Below are 14,119 nucleotides of genomic sequence, written 5' to 3'. Positions count from 1 at the left end.
CACACACTGACCCTCCTGAGCTGCTCCACTGCAGTGACACCCCCTCCGAACCCTCCGTATCGCCGACCCTGCACCACCACTGCCCCCCGGTTAGTCATATGTGATTTGTAAGATGCACCCACATTTTTCCCTGTTTTGGGGGGGAGAAAAAAGTGCGTCTTACAAACTGGAAAATATGTTAGTTACATTTTTGCACTTACTGATTCATTTTTTTGAAGGGTGAAAAATGTTGCAAAAACACAATGAATTGATAAGCCGTAGTTTTGACAAACGCAGCAGTTTTCCAACTCCGTAAGGAAAAGAAAAAAAAACCACAAAAAGCCGTGTGTGCATGAGATTTCTAAATTCTCACAGCTTTTGCTCGTACTATAAAAAGCAGCAAAAAAAAAAATGCAAAGTGTGAACCCAGCCGTATGATTGCTGCCTATATCTATACGCTTCGTGTAGTGCGCCATCGTTCCCACATTAAGCAGAGCCACCGCCAAGTGCAAATATTTATTATTTTATAGAGACCGCTCTCGTTCTCAGAAATCCGCACAATCCTTTCTATCGCTTCATCAGTCTCTGGATTAACAGAACTTTATTTTTTTTTTTGTTTGTGCTGAAAAGCAATTTTAGGTTCAGGAGACAAGAAAGGAAACATTGAGGGATTTTGCATTTTAGGCTGGATTCCCCCTGTAGATGGCGAGGCTCAGACGTCATCTCGCTCTGTCTTGTGAGGTCCGGCCATTGTCTTGATCTTGGCCATTGTAAAAAAAAAGTTTGAGAAGTTCTGCCCTAATCATTAAAACAGATAAAACAACCCGGCTCCATTCTGTGCTGAGTCCCATCCCCCCCCCCCCCCCCCCCCTCCCACCCGTGCAGCTCAGGTGCCAAAGCATCCAATGTGCTGAAACCTGAAAATGACAATTTACAAACCAATGTCTTAATCTATTTGCTAATCAGGGGTCTTTTCGGAGGCGACAGTATCTCTAAGGAGGCTTCAAGATGCAAGCGCCGCTCCTCGACGTCTTCATCCAATATGAAGGTGCAGCCGACGTTCCTCCAAGAAGCCCGTGCTGCAATTAAATTGCCTTTTGCTTCTTTTTATCGTGTAATTACGGTACTACTTTAGCAATTTCCCATTTTCTTTCACTTTTTTTTTTCAAAGAAGCTCAAAACCAGATTTGACTTTTTTATGTGAGTGATACCGTGTAGAAGAATGAAGGGCACAGACCAGGCCTCCGCGCCGGGTGGGCTGGGGGGCCGCGGGGGGATAAGAGGCTGGTTTAATAGTGGTTAGGCTGGCATGCTCTTGCAGTTTTTTGTAAATGAGAAACATAGTTTAATGTTTAATCCCTGGGTTCAGACACAGAGAGGACATGTAAAACCATTGCCCCCCCCTTGTTCCGTATCTTAAGAGTGTGAGCCGTTCATTAGAAGTAGTAAAACCTGCAGACATGCTTGGTAACAGTAATTAAAGTCAGAATGGAAGCAGCAGACATCCGCGCTCGTCCCGGTACATATCGTACAAGCAGTCAACAAAACAAAAATCCTCCAGACGGTGACGATTAAGTATTTTCAAGTCTTACAAGGAAAGTGAGGAAGCGAACCTGGAAGTTCCCATAGTGACGCGGGTCCGTCCTCCATTCATATGCTCCAGTGGGTAATATGGTGGGAGGGTGGGGGTCACACTCACATAGAGGAGACTCAATCAGCTCTGTATGAGGACCTGCGCAGAACAACACGTCCCAGAACAGCCGGTGGACGCTCGGCTCTGAAGGGTCAATAGTCCGCTGTGTACTCTGTCCCATGTAATCCGCGGCAGAGCAACGTGAACTCCTTCACCATGTCTCGTATCCGCCGCTTGTTCACTCGCTCCCTATAGGACGGGTAGAGAGGTAAATATAAAAAAAAAATATTTTAACATCAGCCTACATTGGGCTTTAAGACATAAAATAAGACCATGGAAAAGTGCAATTATTTTCTTTACTGGAATTCCATAAAACAGGGGTATTAAAGGGAACCTGTCACCAGATTTGGTGAGTATAAGCTGCGGCCACCACCAGTGAGTTAATACATACAGTATTCTGGAATACTGTATATAAAAGCCCAGGCCGCTATGTATAACATAAAAATCACCCTTACAATACTCACCTACGGGGCGGTCCAGTTGGATGGGTGTCGATGCTCTCCGGTCCGGTGCCTCCTCTCTGCTGCGCCCAGAATGGATGATGAGTCTATATTATCCATACAGACCAACATTGCGCTCCTGCGCAGTCGCACTTTGATCTGCCCTGCTGAGGACTGATCAAAGTACTGTAATGCGGAGGCGCAAGGAAAGGTTAAAGACCGCCCGTGCATGCGCAGTCCAACACTTTGATCTGCCCTGAACAAGACAGATCAAAGTGCGCCTGTGGAGGACCTCAATGGCGGCCATTGTGAATGACATCGGATGCGTCATGCACACGGGCCTCAGAAGAAGCAATCATCGCAGAGAGGAGGCGCCGGACCGGAGAGCAGCAACACCCATCGGACCGGACCACCCCATGGTGAGTATTATAAAGCTGGTGTTTACGTTATACACAGCGGCCTGGGCTCTTATATACAGTATTCTGGAACACTGTATATAAGAGCCGACTGGTGCTGGCCGCAGCTTATAGGGGACAAATCTGGCGACAGGTTCCCTTTAAAACAAAAGCAAAGATGCTAATTAAGCAAACAAGCTAATTAAATCCCCCTCACTACGCGTTTCGGACGTGTCCTTACTCATGGGCATAGTGATAGAAAATGAACACAACGTATAAATACAATGTGTTCCGGAAATGACATATCCAAACTATGACCTGTTAAATCTGTGAAATAAATCACATTTAACCCTATAGTGCATGTTTGTTTCAGGTGTTTATCGGGTCACAGTTTGGATATGTCATTTCCAGAACGCCTTGTATTTATACGTTGTGTTCATTTTATATCACCATGTCTATGAGTAAGGACACACGTCCGAAACACGCACGTCAGGGGCTTTAATTAGCCTGCGAGCACCTTTGTTTTTGAATACCAATGTTTTATGGAGTTTCAATAAATAAAGTAATTTTATCGGGTGCTAGATCCTTCAACTGCTTTTTGTTCATTGTGGATCGCGGCTCCAGAGATCCGTGCACCTGCAATGATATCCATGGATCTATTAAATATATAGTGAGCTGACTATCTCCTCACCATCCCCTCCTCCTACATTTTCATTAAAGAATGTATTAAAGGCTGCAAGAGCTGGAGATGACTGTATAAGGCTGCTTTCACACTACGTTTTTTTAGCATGCGTCATGAACATTTTTTTGCTGCAAAAGCGGATCGTTTTTGAAAAGAAAAACGCATGTGTTATTTTGCAGGATCCTATCACTTTAAGTTTATGGGCGGGCATTGGAGTCATGTGATCCAGAGTGAGGGGAACTGAACGTGAGAGACTGGGAGCCGACATCTGACAGCTGCGGAGGCTCGTAACCAAGGTAAACATCGGGTAACTTGCTTGGATACCTGATATTTACCTTGGTTACGAGCGTCTGCAGCTTCTAGGAGCAGGTCTGCCTGCTCCCTGCACACGTAACCAAGGTAAACATCGGGTAACTAAGTCCATGGTTACCCGATATTTACCTTGGTTACGAGCGTCCTCCACTCTCAGGCGGGGGAGAGACAGAGAGGGAGGGGGAGAGAGACTGATCACACGAGGCTGGTTTCTGGACATGCTCAGTAGAGCAAGCAGGATCCTGTCTATCAGCATGCCAGTGTTCACATGCGTTTGCATGCAGTATAGTCAGGATCCAGCAATTTGCAGTATTTGGACACCGCTCAAAAACGCTACAAGTAGCGTTTTTGAAAAAAGTTAAAAAACTGCAAGTCGCTGGATCCTTACTATAACGCACGCAAACGCAGGTGAACACATGTTGACGCGAGTCCATTGCAAATGCATTGAAGTGAAAACGCATTTGCACTGGATCCGTTTTTGCGTTAAAAAAATATTCATGACGGATGTTAAAAAAACGTAGTGTGCCTAACTCGGTCTGAGATCGGGACGCAATGCTTGGACCGGCTGCGGGTCTCTGAGCATAGAAATGTATGAAGCTGTCACTCCCGGGTCGGGAGAATTTCGGACACTCCAATCTCGCACCGATTTACATGGTGGTCTGACTGTAATGTAATAAACAAATACCTGGAAGCCATAGTTAGGTCCCCTGATTCCATAAATCCCAACTGCACCCATCAATCAGGCTGCGGGGGTGCTGATGGGTAACACAAAACCTCTTCCTTTGGTAAACCCCTTAGATGCCATGGTTCGTATGGATTGCAGCATCTAAGGAGTTTAACAGCCGTGAACAGACCTTACTCCAGTCTTGGCTATTGCAGGAGGGGGTCAGCTACATATAGCAGCTTACAATGGACGTAAATGGTGCATGGACCTGTACATAGAGCTGCACCCCTCGTCACGCAGTTACATTAATGGGTGGAGGTAGACTATTTTTTGCATTACATGATCATTATGCATATAGCAACGTTGATGCTAAGAAGCGACTCCGCTAATGGCTTTGCCCCTTACTGTTGGCGCAGCAACCTAATACGACGACTTGCCTCAAGATGTGCTGGGTAAAGTTATTCTTCTGATCCTGCGTCACACGCGCCGAGGGAAAACCGTCTTGTTGCATCAATTCTTTTAACCAAACCACCAGGTAGGAGAAGCAGTTCTTATTGAGACAGAAGAGAATATCCGCAAAAGAGTCCATCAGATTGCGGGAGGCCTGACCGCCGATCCCCTGCAGAGAGAACGCACACAAGGCGGCTTCAACCTTCTAACAAAGTAGGATTCAATTCATGCTTTTTTTCCCAAGAACTCTGCTTGCTGTCATGTAAGATATGGCCACTCTCCTGTTTATATTCGGAAGCAGAACATCTGTCCTCACCTCGTCCCTCTTACACAGGATCACATCAGCTCCATAAATCTTTTTTTTTTTTTCCACACAATTACGCCAATTCATCATCTGCATTTTTTTTTTTTTAAATCCCTTTAAGTTTTTTGTCTTGTATTCGCTGATGCTCTTTTTTTGTGGCTAATTCATAAAAACGGTGAATGAGGTTCATAAATTTGGTGAAAAATAAATGCCTATTTTTAATCTTTAACCTAGCTGAAATGCAGAAAAAAAAAAAAAAAGTGTTCTATAAATGACAGAAAGGAAATATTTTAGCAGATTTCCGTTTACATAAGACTGAATATCTGCTGGAGAAATTGTGGTGAAAAGGGAACTACTCGACATATATTCTGGAGCTGTCCAAAATTGAAGAACTTATGGAGAGATGTGGAGATACTCATCCATAATGTGACTTCTACCAAAATTAGTCTTATGCCATGTGCCCACGGGCGCTCGTACCTGCGGATATATTCGCAGGTACGGCCGCATGTTTCCCGCAGCTGCCCGCCGGCATCCGCAGCTATTTTTAGCTGCGAGTTTCCAGCGGAATAGCTGCGGGAAACATGTGGACTTTCACGCGATTTACCTGCGGACTTCCCGGCCTCTATCTCCATAGCGGAGGGCCGGGATCTCCGCAAGTAAATCCGCATGAATAATTGACATGCAGTTAGGCGCAGCTGAGGGATCTCCGCAGGAGATTCCGCAGCCGCACTTTCCGCAGCGTGGACACAGACACTCCCCATGTCCCATAGGGTAACATGGGGAGTGCCTGTACATGCTAGAACCTGCGGATTTATCTGGAAAATCCAGAAAAATCCGCAGGTTTTCCGCGGCAAACTCCGCAGCAAAAAGCTCCCGAGGGCACATAGCCTTACAGCGGAATTGGTTTTATTATCCATCGGCCTGGATGAACTTAATCTGAATTGTAGACACATCACATGTCACATACGCCAAGTGATAAAAAATATTCTAGCAGCCAACTGGAAAGACGACAAAGTTCCATCTGTGCATGAAATAATAGAAAGAGTCTCTTCACACAATATATCCGAATATAAATTTGCATTAAAGGAGAAATCTTACACAAAATATTCAACAAGATGGAATTTATGGTCGAAAAAATTCACTATAAATCTAAAAACGTTTTTATCCTTGATAAGAGTTATTTATCTAGTATTAAGGGTAATATAGATGGATTCCTCCGTTTATTTATCTTGAGATTATATTTTGAAGTTTTAGAGTTAGACAAGTTTTATTTACAAAAGTTACAACTAAAAGTTAAGCAAATTTCGAAACTCCTTTTCCTACACAATTCTCCTCCCCTTTTTTTTTTTTTTTCTTTCTTTCCTCCCCTCATCCTTCCCCCCATCCAGGTTAAAATGGTAAACTGATATAGACTCGACTACAGTTTGTTAGTTATTTTGCATGCTGTCAACATGACTTGTAAAAATTGTATTTCACTTTGCGTTATAAAAATCAATAAAGTATACATAAAACTGAACATCCAGAATCGGACGCTTTCGGACCCCTCTCCTGTGAGCACGGCCTCACCTCCAATGTTCCCTGAAGCAGTAACTTCCCGTCTTCGTGCACCACTTGCCCAACCGGAGCGAGTTCTCCACATCTTGGTAAGAACTCCATCTATTGTAAAATAAAAGACAATTGGAAACAAAGTCAATCACTGACGATTCTGAATCCAACGCGAGTGCACTATGGACGTGTAAGGCTAGGTCCACATTTCCGTTGTTTTGCATCAGTCACAATCCGCCGCTCTGATAAACAACAGAATCCATTTGGCGGATTCCGTTGTTTCCCATAGACTTATATGAGCGGCGGATTGTGACTGATGCCCTTGCGTTGCATCCGCCACCCGACTGATTAGCCGTGGAAGGACTGACCGTCGGGCGGCAGGAACGCAGCATGTAGCGTTTTTTGAGCAGCGGAATCCTTTGATTCCGCTGCGCATGTGTTCTCTCGGTGGCCGAACGATCAGCTGATCGCCCGGCTTCTGTGAGCGATCAGCTGATCACCTGGTGGCCGGCTAATGAGAGCAATCAGCTGATCGTTCACAATAGCCGGCCGCCGGTAGATCATCTATTCACTCTCAAAAGCCAGCGGCCGGCTATTGTGAACGATCAGCTGATCGCTCTCATTAGCCGGCTGCCGGGAGATCAGCTGATCGCTCTCAAAAGCCAGCGGCCGGCTATTATGAACGATCAGCTGATCGCTCTCATTAGCCGGCTGCCGGGAGATCAGCTGATCGCTCTCAAAAGCCGGCTATTGTGAACGATCAGCTGATTGTTCTCTCTCTCACGTTTTCCAACGGAATCTGCTTCATGATGAAAATGAATTCCAATTCTTGTCATCCGTTGTACAATGCATCAGTCACAAGCATCAAGCAACGCATGTGACTGATGCAAAACAACAGACATGTGGACCTAGCCTTACAGTGAGCATTACTGATTCGGTGAAATTACCCGTGGCTTTAGTGAAAACCATCCTTAAAAGACAGAGGCGAATCTCCAGCTCTGTCCTGTTCACATTTGGATATCCTATTCTATTAGGCTGCGTGCCCACAATCAGTGTTTGGAGCGTTTTGGGTGTAGCGTGTTTTCGCTGCGTCCAAAACGCTCCGTTGTACAGTGCAAGCACAGTGGACGGGATTTATAGAAATCTCCTGCCCCGTGCGTGTACGGCCCGCAGCAAAAACTGACCAAGCTGCAAGCATGTCAATTCTTTGCTGCGGAGTAGGGAGAACACAAGCGAGAGACCGCAGCGCTCTGAACTCTGATAGTGGCAGCTGTGGTCTCCAGTGGAGGAGACTCGTGGCCCCGCAGGTCAGGACCCTCCACATCTAAACATATAGAGCAGTGTCTGATAAACAGCACAGTAAACATCAACTTCTGTTAGCCGATCCACAGGGGGACAAGACGTCTGACGCCAACTGTGTCAATAATGTTGACCTAACGGAAGAATAGGCCGTCAACAACCATAGCCCTATGTAGCTCTAGGATGTACTCACAAAGAACAGACAGCTGGACTTGACAGTGGTCGGCTCAGGAAACTTCAGAGAGAGGACACCTGGTAGGGAAACAAAAGAAAGACAACAATAAAGGTGACGCAGCGATTCATAAAGCCTTAAATAATTAGAATAAATCCTTCCTAATGAATGACAGCAATAGCATTAGACAAAGCATCCATTACGCTGGACAGTAATGTCATTTTCAGACGGCTCCGCTCAGGAGAAAATAAGAAAAAAAGTGCTAAAGAAGTGATCAAAAGAATGAACACACACCCTGTGACGTCAAAACAACTTGTAGTGCATTTGCTCCATTTTTTTTATCTCATTTTAACCAATTAAAGCGCGTCAATCACCAGGATTTTCCTATATAACTTAAATCCAATGCTATACTGGCACTATCAGGCTGATACTATACATACAGTGCTATACTGGCACTATCAGGCTGATACTATACATACAGTGCTATACTGGCACTATCAGGCTGATTCTATACATACAGTGCTATACTGGCGCTATCAGGCTGATTCTATACATACAGTGCTATACTGGCACTATCAGGCTGATTCTATACATACAGTGCTATACTGGCACTATCAGGCTGATTCTATATATACAGTGCTATACTGGCACTATCAGGCTGATTCTATACATACAGTGCTATACTGGCACTATCAGGCTGATTCTATATATACAGTGCTATACTGGCACTATCAGGCTGATACTATACATACAGTGCTATACTGGCACTATCAGGCTGATTCTATACATACAGTGCTATACTGGCGCTATCAGGCTGATTCTATACATACAGTGCTATACTGGCACTATCAGGCTGATTCTATACATACAGTGCTATACTGGCACTATCAGGCTGATTCTATATATACAGTGCTATACTGGCACTATCAGGCTGATTCTATACATACAGTGCTATACTGGCGCTATCAGGCTGATTCTATACATACAGTGCTATACTGGCACTATCAGGCTGATTCTATACATACAGTGCTATACTGGCGCTATCAGGCTGATTCTATACATACAGTGCTATACTGGCACTATCAGGCTGATTCCATACATACAGTGCTATACTGGCACTATCAGGCTGATTCTATACATACAGTGCTATACTGGGGCTATCAGGCTGATTCTATATATACAGTGCTATACTGGCACTATCAGGCTGATTCTATACATACAGTGCTATACTGGCACTATCAGGCTGATTCTATACATACAGTGCTATACTGGCGCTATCAGGCTGATTCTATACATACAGTGCTATACTGGCGCTATCAGGCTGATTCTATACATACAGTGCTATACTGGCGCTATCAGGCTGATTCTATACATACGGTGCTATACTGGCACTATCAGGCTGATTCTATACATACAGTGCTATACTGGCACTATCAGGCTGATTCTATACATACAGTGCTATACTGGCGCTATCAGGCTGGTTCTATACATACAGTGCTATACTGCCACTATCAGGCTGATCCTATACAAACAGTGCTATACTGGCACTATCAGGCTGATTCTATACATACAGTGCTATACTGGCACTATCAGGCTGGTTCTATACATACAGTGCTATACTGGCACTATCAGGCTGATCCTATACATACAGTGCTATACTGGCACTATCAGGCTGATTCTATACATACAGTGCTATACTGGCGCTGTCAGGCTGATTCTCTACATACAATGCTATACTGGCGCTATCAGGCTGATTCTATACCTACAGTGCTATACTGGCACTATCAGGCTGATTCTATACATACAGTGCTATACTGGCACTATCAGGTTGATTCTATACATACAGTGCTATACTGGCACTATCAGGCTGATTCTATATATACAGTGCTATACTGGCACTATCAGGCTGATTCTATACATACAGTGCTATACTGGCGCTATCAGGCTGATTCTATACATACAGTGCTATACTGGCACTATCAGGCTGATTCTATACATACAGTGCTATACTGGCACTATCAGGCTGATTCTATATATACAGTGCTATACTGGCACTATCAGGCTGATTCTATACATACAGTGCTATACTGGCGCTATCAGGCTGATTCTATACATACCTTTAGTTGTCAGCTCGGATGTATAGGTTTTCAAAAACAAGTAAAGTTTGTAAAATGAGTAGCTTGTTGAGTGACAGCAGCTGCCGAGTAGCTAACAGCTAGGGTGGGTTTTCATAGTGATTTCAGTCTCCCTGTCTGTTGTTCCTCCCCCTATCTGTTACTTATGCTAATTCTATTATATAATCATTTTACTAAGTGGCTAGAAGGACCTGTGCTGATGTCATACCCATGTGACCAGTCACAACATAGCTAATAAAAGAAAGTAACATTATTTTTCTGTTGGCTGAGGCCCCGCCCCTTCTGGTCACATGGGTATGACATCAGCACAGGTCCTTCTAGCCACTTCGTAAAACTCTTCTATAATAGAATTAGCATAAATAACAGATAGGGGAGGACAGACAGGCAGGGGGCGGAAATCACTATGAATACCCCCCAGCTATCAGCTGATCGGCAGCTGCTGTCAATCAAAAAGCTGCTCATTTTACAAAATGTACTTGCTTGTGTTTTAAAACCTATAAATCCGAGCTGACAACTAAAGGTATGTATAGAATCAGCCTGATAGCGACAGTATAGCACTGGCTTTAGGTTATATAGGAAAATCCTGGTGATTGGTGCGTTTTAAGGTTACCGAAGACATGAATCAGTTTAAAAACGTGACCTGAGCACTTCCGCTTTGCAGATGATCAATGTTATATACATAACTGTAATAAAACAAAACACACTGGTGGCAAAAACATCAGCATTGGCTCCTGAAGCAACTTCTTCTTCTTCTTGAAAAACCTCATCAGGTCTGACGGCATCCAAAAGTCACGAGTACTTACTCTTATAGGGGTTTTCATGGTTTCTGAAAACCTCAGTCACCAGGTGAAGTTTGTTTTCAGAAAACAATCTGGGCTATCCTCACCCTCCTCAGGTCCAGTGCTGAGTATCCACCTCTGTTCTCAGTACCTGTTATTGTCTGCAGCACCAATGACACATCAATGGCGCTGCAGCCAATCAGTAAGCTCAGTGGATTATGCAGTTTCCTCAGGGAGAGTCGCTGAGCTGAGTCAAGGGGTCATCAGTGCTGCAGAGAATAACAGACACCAGCAATAAGGGCAGGGAATCAGCACTGGAGCTGGGGAGGGTGGGTAGAGCGCAGTTTGTTTTCTGAAACCGGAATTCTTAAAAAGCAACCCCAAGACAAAATGTTGATTTGGAATCACGCAAGTGCCTTGGAAAAGTAAGCAATGGTTGTACTTGATGAGGAAATATCTCGCCTTACCACACTGAAATACCGCCTTAACATCCAGCTCCGTGGACATGAAGAGACACGGCTTGCGCTTTAGGGCCTGTAAAATGAAAGACAGACAGATGAGGCCGTGGTTTGGACGGTCCCATGAGTTCACCTTGGATCACTTACCGGTGCCCGAGATGTCACAAGACACAAGAAGCCAAGTCGGACAAATGGCGAGATTCTTCAGAGTAATGAAGACAGTACATAGAAAACGCGAAGAGAGTGAAGTGACCGCTAAATAGTCCATCGGTTGTCACCTACACACAGACACCCAGGAGATTGCTCTACTGCTATTACCTATGGAAATGTGGCCGGAGCCATGAACCGCTTTATGGAAATCGTGATATAATGGGACGTTCTGCTACTTTCTTACAAACTTTCCATTTCAATTACTTACCAGTTTCAAGACCTCGGCTCACTGTCTTCTAATAGAAATACAAATCAGGTTTGTTACAATTGTATCCAGTGTCCACAGTCCTCCAGGCTCCAGGCTGATAGAATGTATGAAGCCCCCCATACACAGCGATTCCCCCATGCACAGGAGCGCTCGCTCTGCAAACACTTGGTGGTCTGAAATTAGACAGGTCAGACCTGGCTGTAACTGTCCTAACGATCAATTTTCTGCCGACCCCCCATACACATTAAGTTATAATCATTAGTCTAAGGCTAGGTTCACATTTCCGTTGTTTTGCATCAGTCACATGTGTTGCTTGATGCTTGTGACTGATGCATTGTACAACGGTTGACAAGAATTGAAATTCATTTTCATCATGAAGCAGATTCCGTTGGAAAACGTGAGAGAGAGAACGATCAGCTGATCACCTGGCGGCCGGCTAATGAGAGCAATCAGCTGATCGTCCACAATAGCCGGCCGCTGGCTTTTGAGAGCGAACAGATGATCTACCGGCAGCCGGCTAATGAGCGCAATCAGCTGATCGTCCACAATAGCCGGCCGCTGGCTTTTGAGAGCGAACAGATGATCTACCGGCGGCCGGCTATTGTGAACGATCAGCTGATTGCTCTCATTAGCCGGCCGCCAGGTGATCAGCTGATCGCTCACAGAAGCCGGCCGCCGGGTGATCAGCTGATCGTTTGGCCACCGAGAGAGCACATGCACAGCGGAATCAAAAGGATTCCGCTGCTCAAAAAACGTTACAAGCTGCGTTCCTGCCGCCCGACGGTCAGTCCTTCCACGACTAATCAGTCGGGCGGCGGATGCAACGCAAGGGCATCAGTCACAATCCGCCGCTCATATAAGTCTATGGGAAACAACGGTATCCGCCAAATGGATTCTGTTGTTTATCAGAGCGGCGGATTGTGACTGATGCAAAACAACGGAAATGTGGACAAGAATAGAATTCATTGTCGGACTCCATTGTAAAAGAAAGAGCGATCAGCTGATCAGTCACATTAGCCGGCCGGCTTTTGAGAGCGAACAGATGATCTCCAGGCGGCCGGCTAATGAGAGCGATCAGCTGATCACTCACAGCAGCCGGCCGCCGGGTGATCAGCTGATCACTCACAGCAGCCGGCCGCCGGGTGATCAGCTGATTGCTCACAGCAGCCGGCCGCCGGGTAATCAGCTGATTGCTCACAGCAGCCGGCCGTCGGGTGATCAGCTGTTCGCCAGATGATCAGCTGATCGTTCGGCCGCCGAGAATGTGTGCGGGGGGCAGAGTGCGGGGTGGGTGGAGCCGAGCGGGGCCATGGCGCTGAGGACGTCAGTGCTGGGGACAGGTGAGAGAGTGTGTGTGTGTTCATACAGAGTGCGGGAGAGGGCGGAGCAGAGCGGGGAAGTGTCGGGCTCCCTGCACACGTAGCCTGAATAAATATCGGGTAACTAAGCAAAGCACTTTGCTTGGTTACCCGATATTTACCTTGGTTACCAGCGTACACCGCTTAGCACTAACTCCTTGCACACATAGCCAGGGTAAATATCGGGTAACTAAGAAAAGCGCATTACTTAGTAACCCCATGTGTACCCTGGTTACGTGTGCAGGGAGCCAGAGAGAGCATGTGCAGCGAAAGCCTACGGATTGCGCTGCTCAAAATACGTTACAAGCTGCGTTCCTTCCGCCCGACGGTCAGTCATTCCACGACTAATCAGTCGGGCGGAGGATGCAACGCAGCATCATCAGTCACAATCCGCAGCTCATACAAGTCTATGGGAACAACGGAATCCGCCAAACGGATTCCGTTGTTTACCAGAGCCGCGGATTGTGACTGATACAAATTGACGGAAATGTGAACCTAGCCTAATGTGTATGGGGGGCTGGAGTGCTAGCAAAATGTGAAACTATTAAGAGAAGAAAAGGATTTGTGCTGTCAGAGGATAGTAAAGTCTGAAAGCAACTGTAGCAAACCCCCAGCTGAGAAAAGTATGTGAGCACTAGAAAATGGAATTTTCTTAAGATAATTGCAGACCCTCTGAAAGATTACCGCACCTGCGGTAAAAAACTGCAGCAAACCGCACACGCAAACCGCATGCGGTTTTACCGTGGTTTTGCCACGGTATTACCACAGGTTGTTCCCTGCGTTTTTTGACCATTATCTATGGCAAAAACCGCAGGTACCTGCAGAAAAGAAGTGACATGCAATTCTTTTTGCTGCAGAACACATGCAGCAAAACCTGTTGGTGAAAAAAAACGCAGTGTGCGCACAGCCTTTTTGTTTTACCATAGGTTTTGCTGGGGAAGGACTGCAGCAAGTTTATGAACATTTTCTGCAGCAATTCATGCAGCGAAAACCGCAGCATGCGCACAGGGCCTTAATGATACTTCCAAAAGGACCC

The 14,119-nt window shown here is 45.6% G+C and overlaps 1 protein-coding gene across 2 annotated transcripts in view; it reads right to left on the bottom strand.

Annotated features, from left to right (window-relative positions):
* Positions 1–1,300: 1,300 nt before the first annotated feature.
* IPO13 (importin 13) overlaps positions 1,301–14,119 on the bottom strand; it is a 93,896-nt gene continuing 81,077 nt past the window's right edge. The window contains exons 17-21 of one of the 2 annotated variants that reach the window (XM_075320484.1): positions 11,317–11,383; positions 7,957–8,015; positions 6,486–6,575; positions 4,599–4,784; positions 1,301–1,857 (exon numbers count right to left, since the gene is read on the bottom strand). In XM_075320484.1, coding sequence (XP_075176599.1) covers positions 1,765–1,857; positions 4,599–4,784; positions 6,486–6,575; positions 7,957–8,015; positions 11,317–11,383 — 495 coding nt within the window. In that variant the 3' untranslated portion in view covers positions 1,301–1,764. Of the gene's footprint in view, positions 1,858–4,598; positions 4,785–6,485; positions 6,576–7,956; positions 8,016–11,316; positions 11,384–14,119 lie in introns of those variants that run through there. The other variant, XR_012724970.1, reaches the window with a different exon arrangement.

The sequence above is a fragment of the Anomaloglossus baeobatrachus genome, chromosome 8 (genome assembly GCF_048569485.1).
Source record: "Anomaloglossus baeobatrachus isolate aAnoBae1 chromosome 8, aAnoBae1.hap1, whole genome shotgun sequence".
In the NCBI taxonomy this organism is placed as follows: Eukaryota; Metazoa; Chordata; class Amphibia; order Anura; family Aromobatidae; genus Anomaloglossus; species Anomaloglossus baeobatrachus.
Note: the sequence above shows the minus strand (reverse complement) of the source record. Positions and strands in the feature narration are given on the sequence as shown.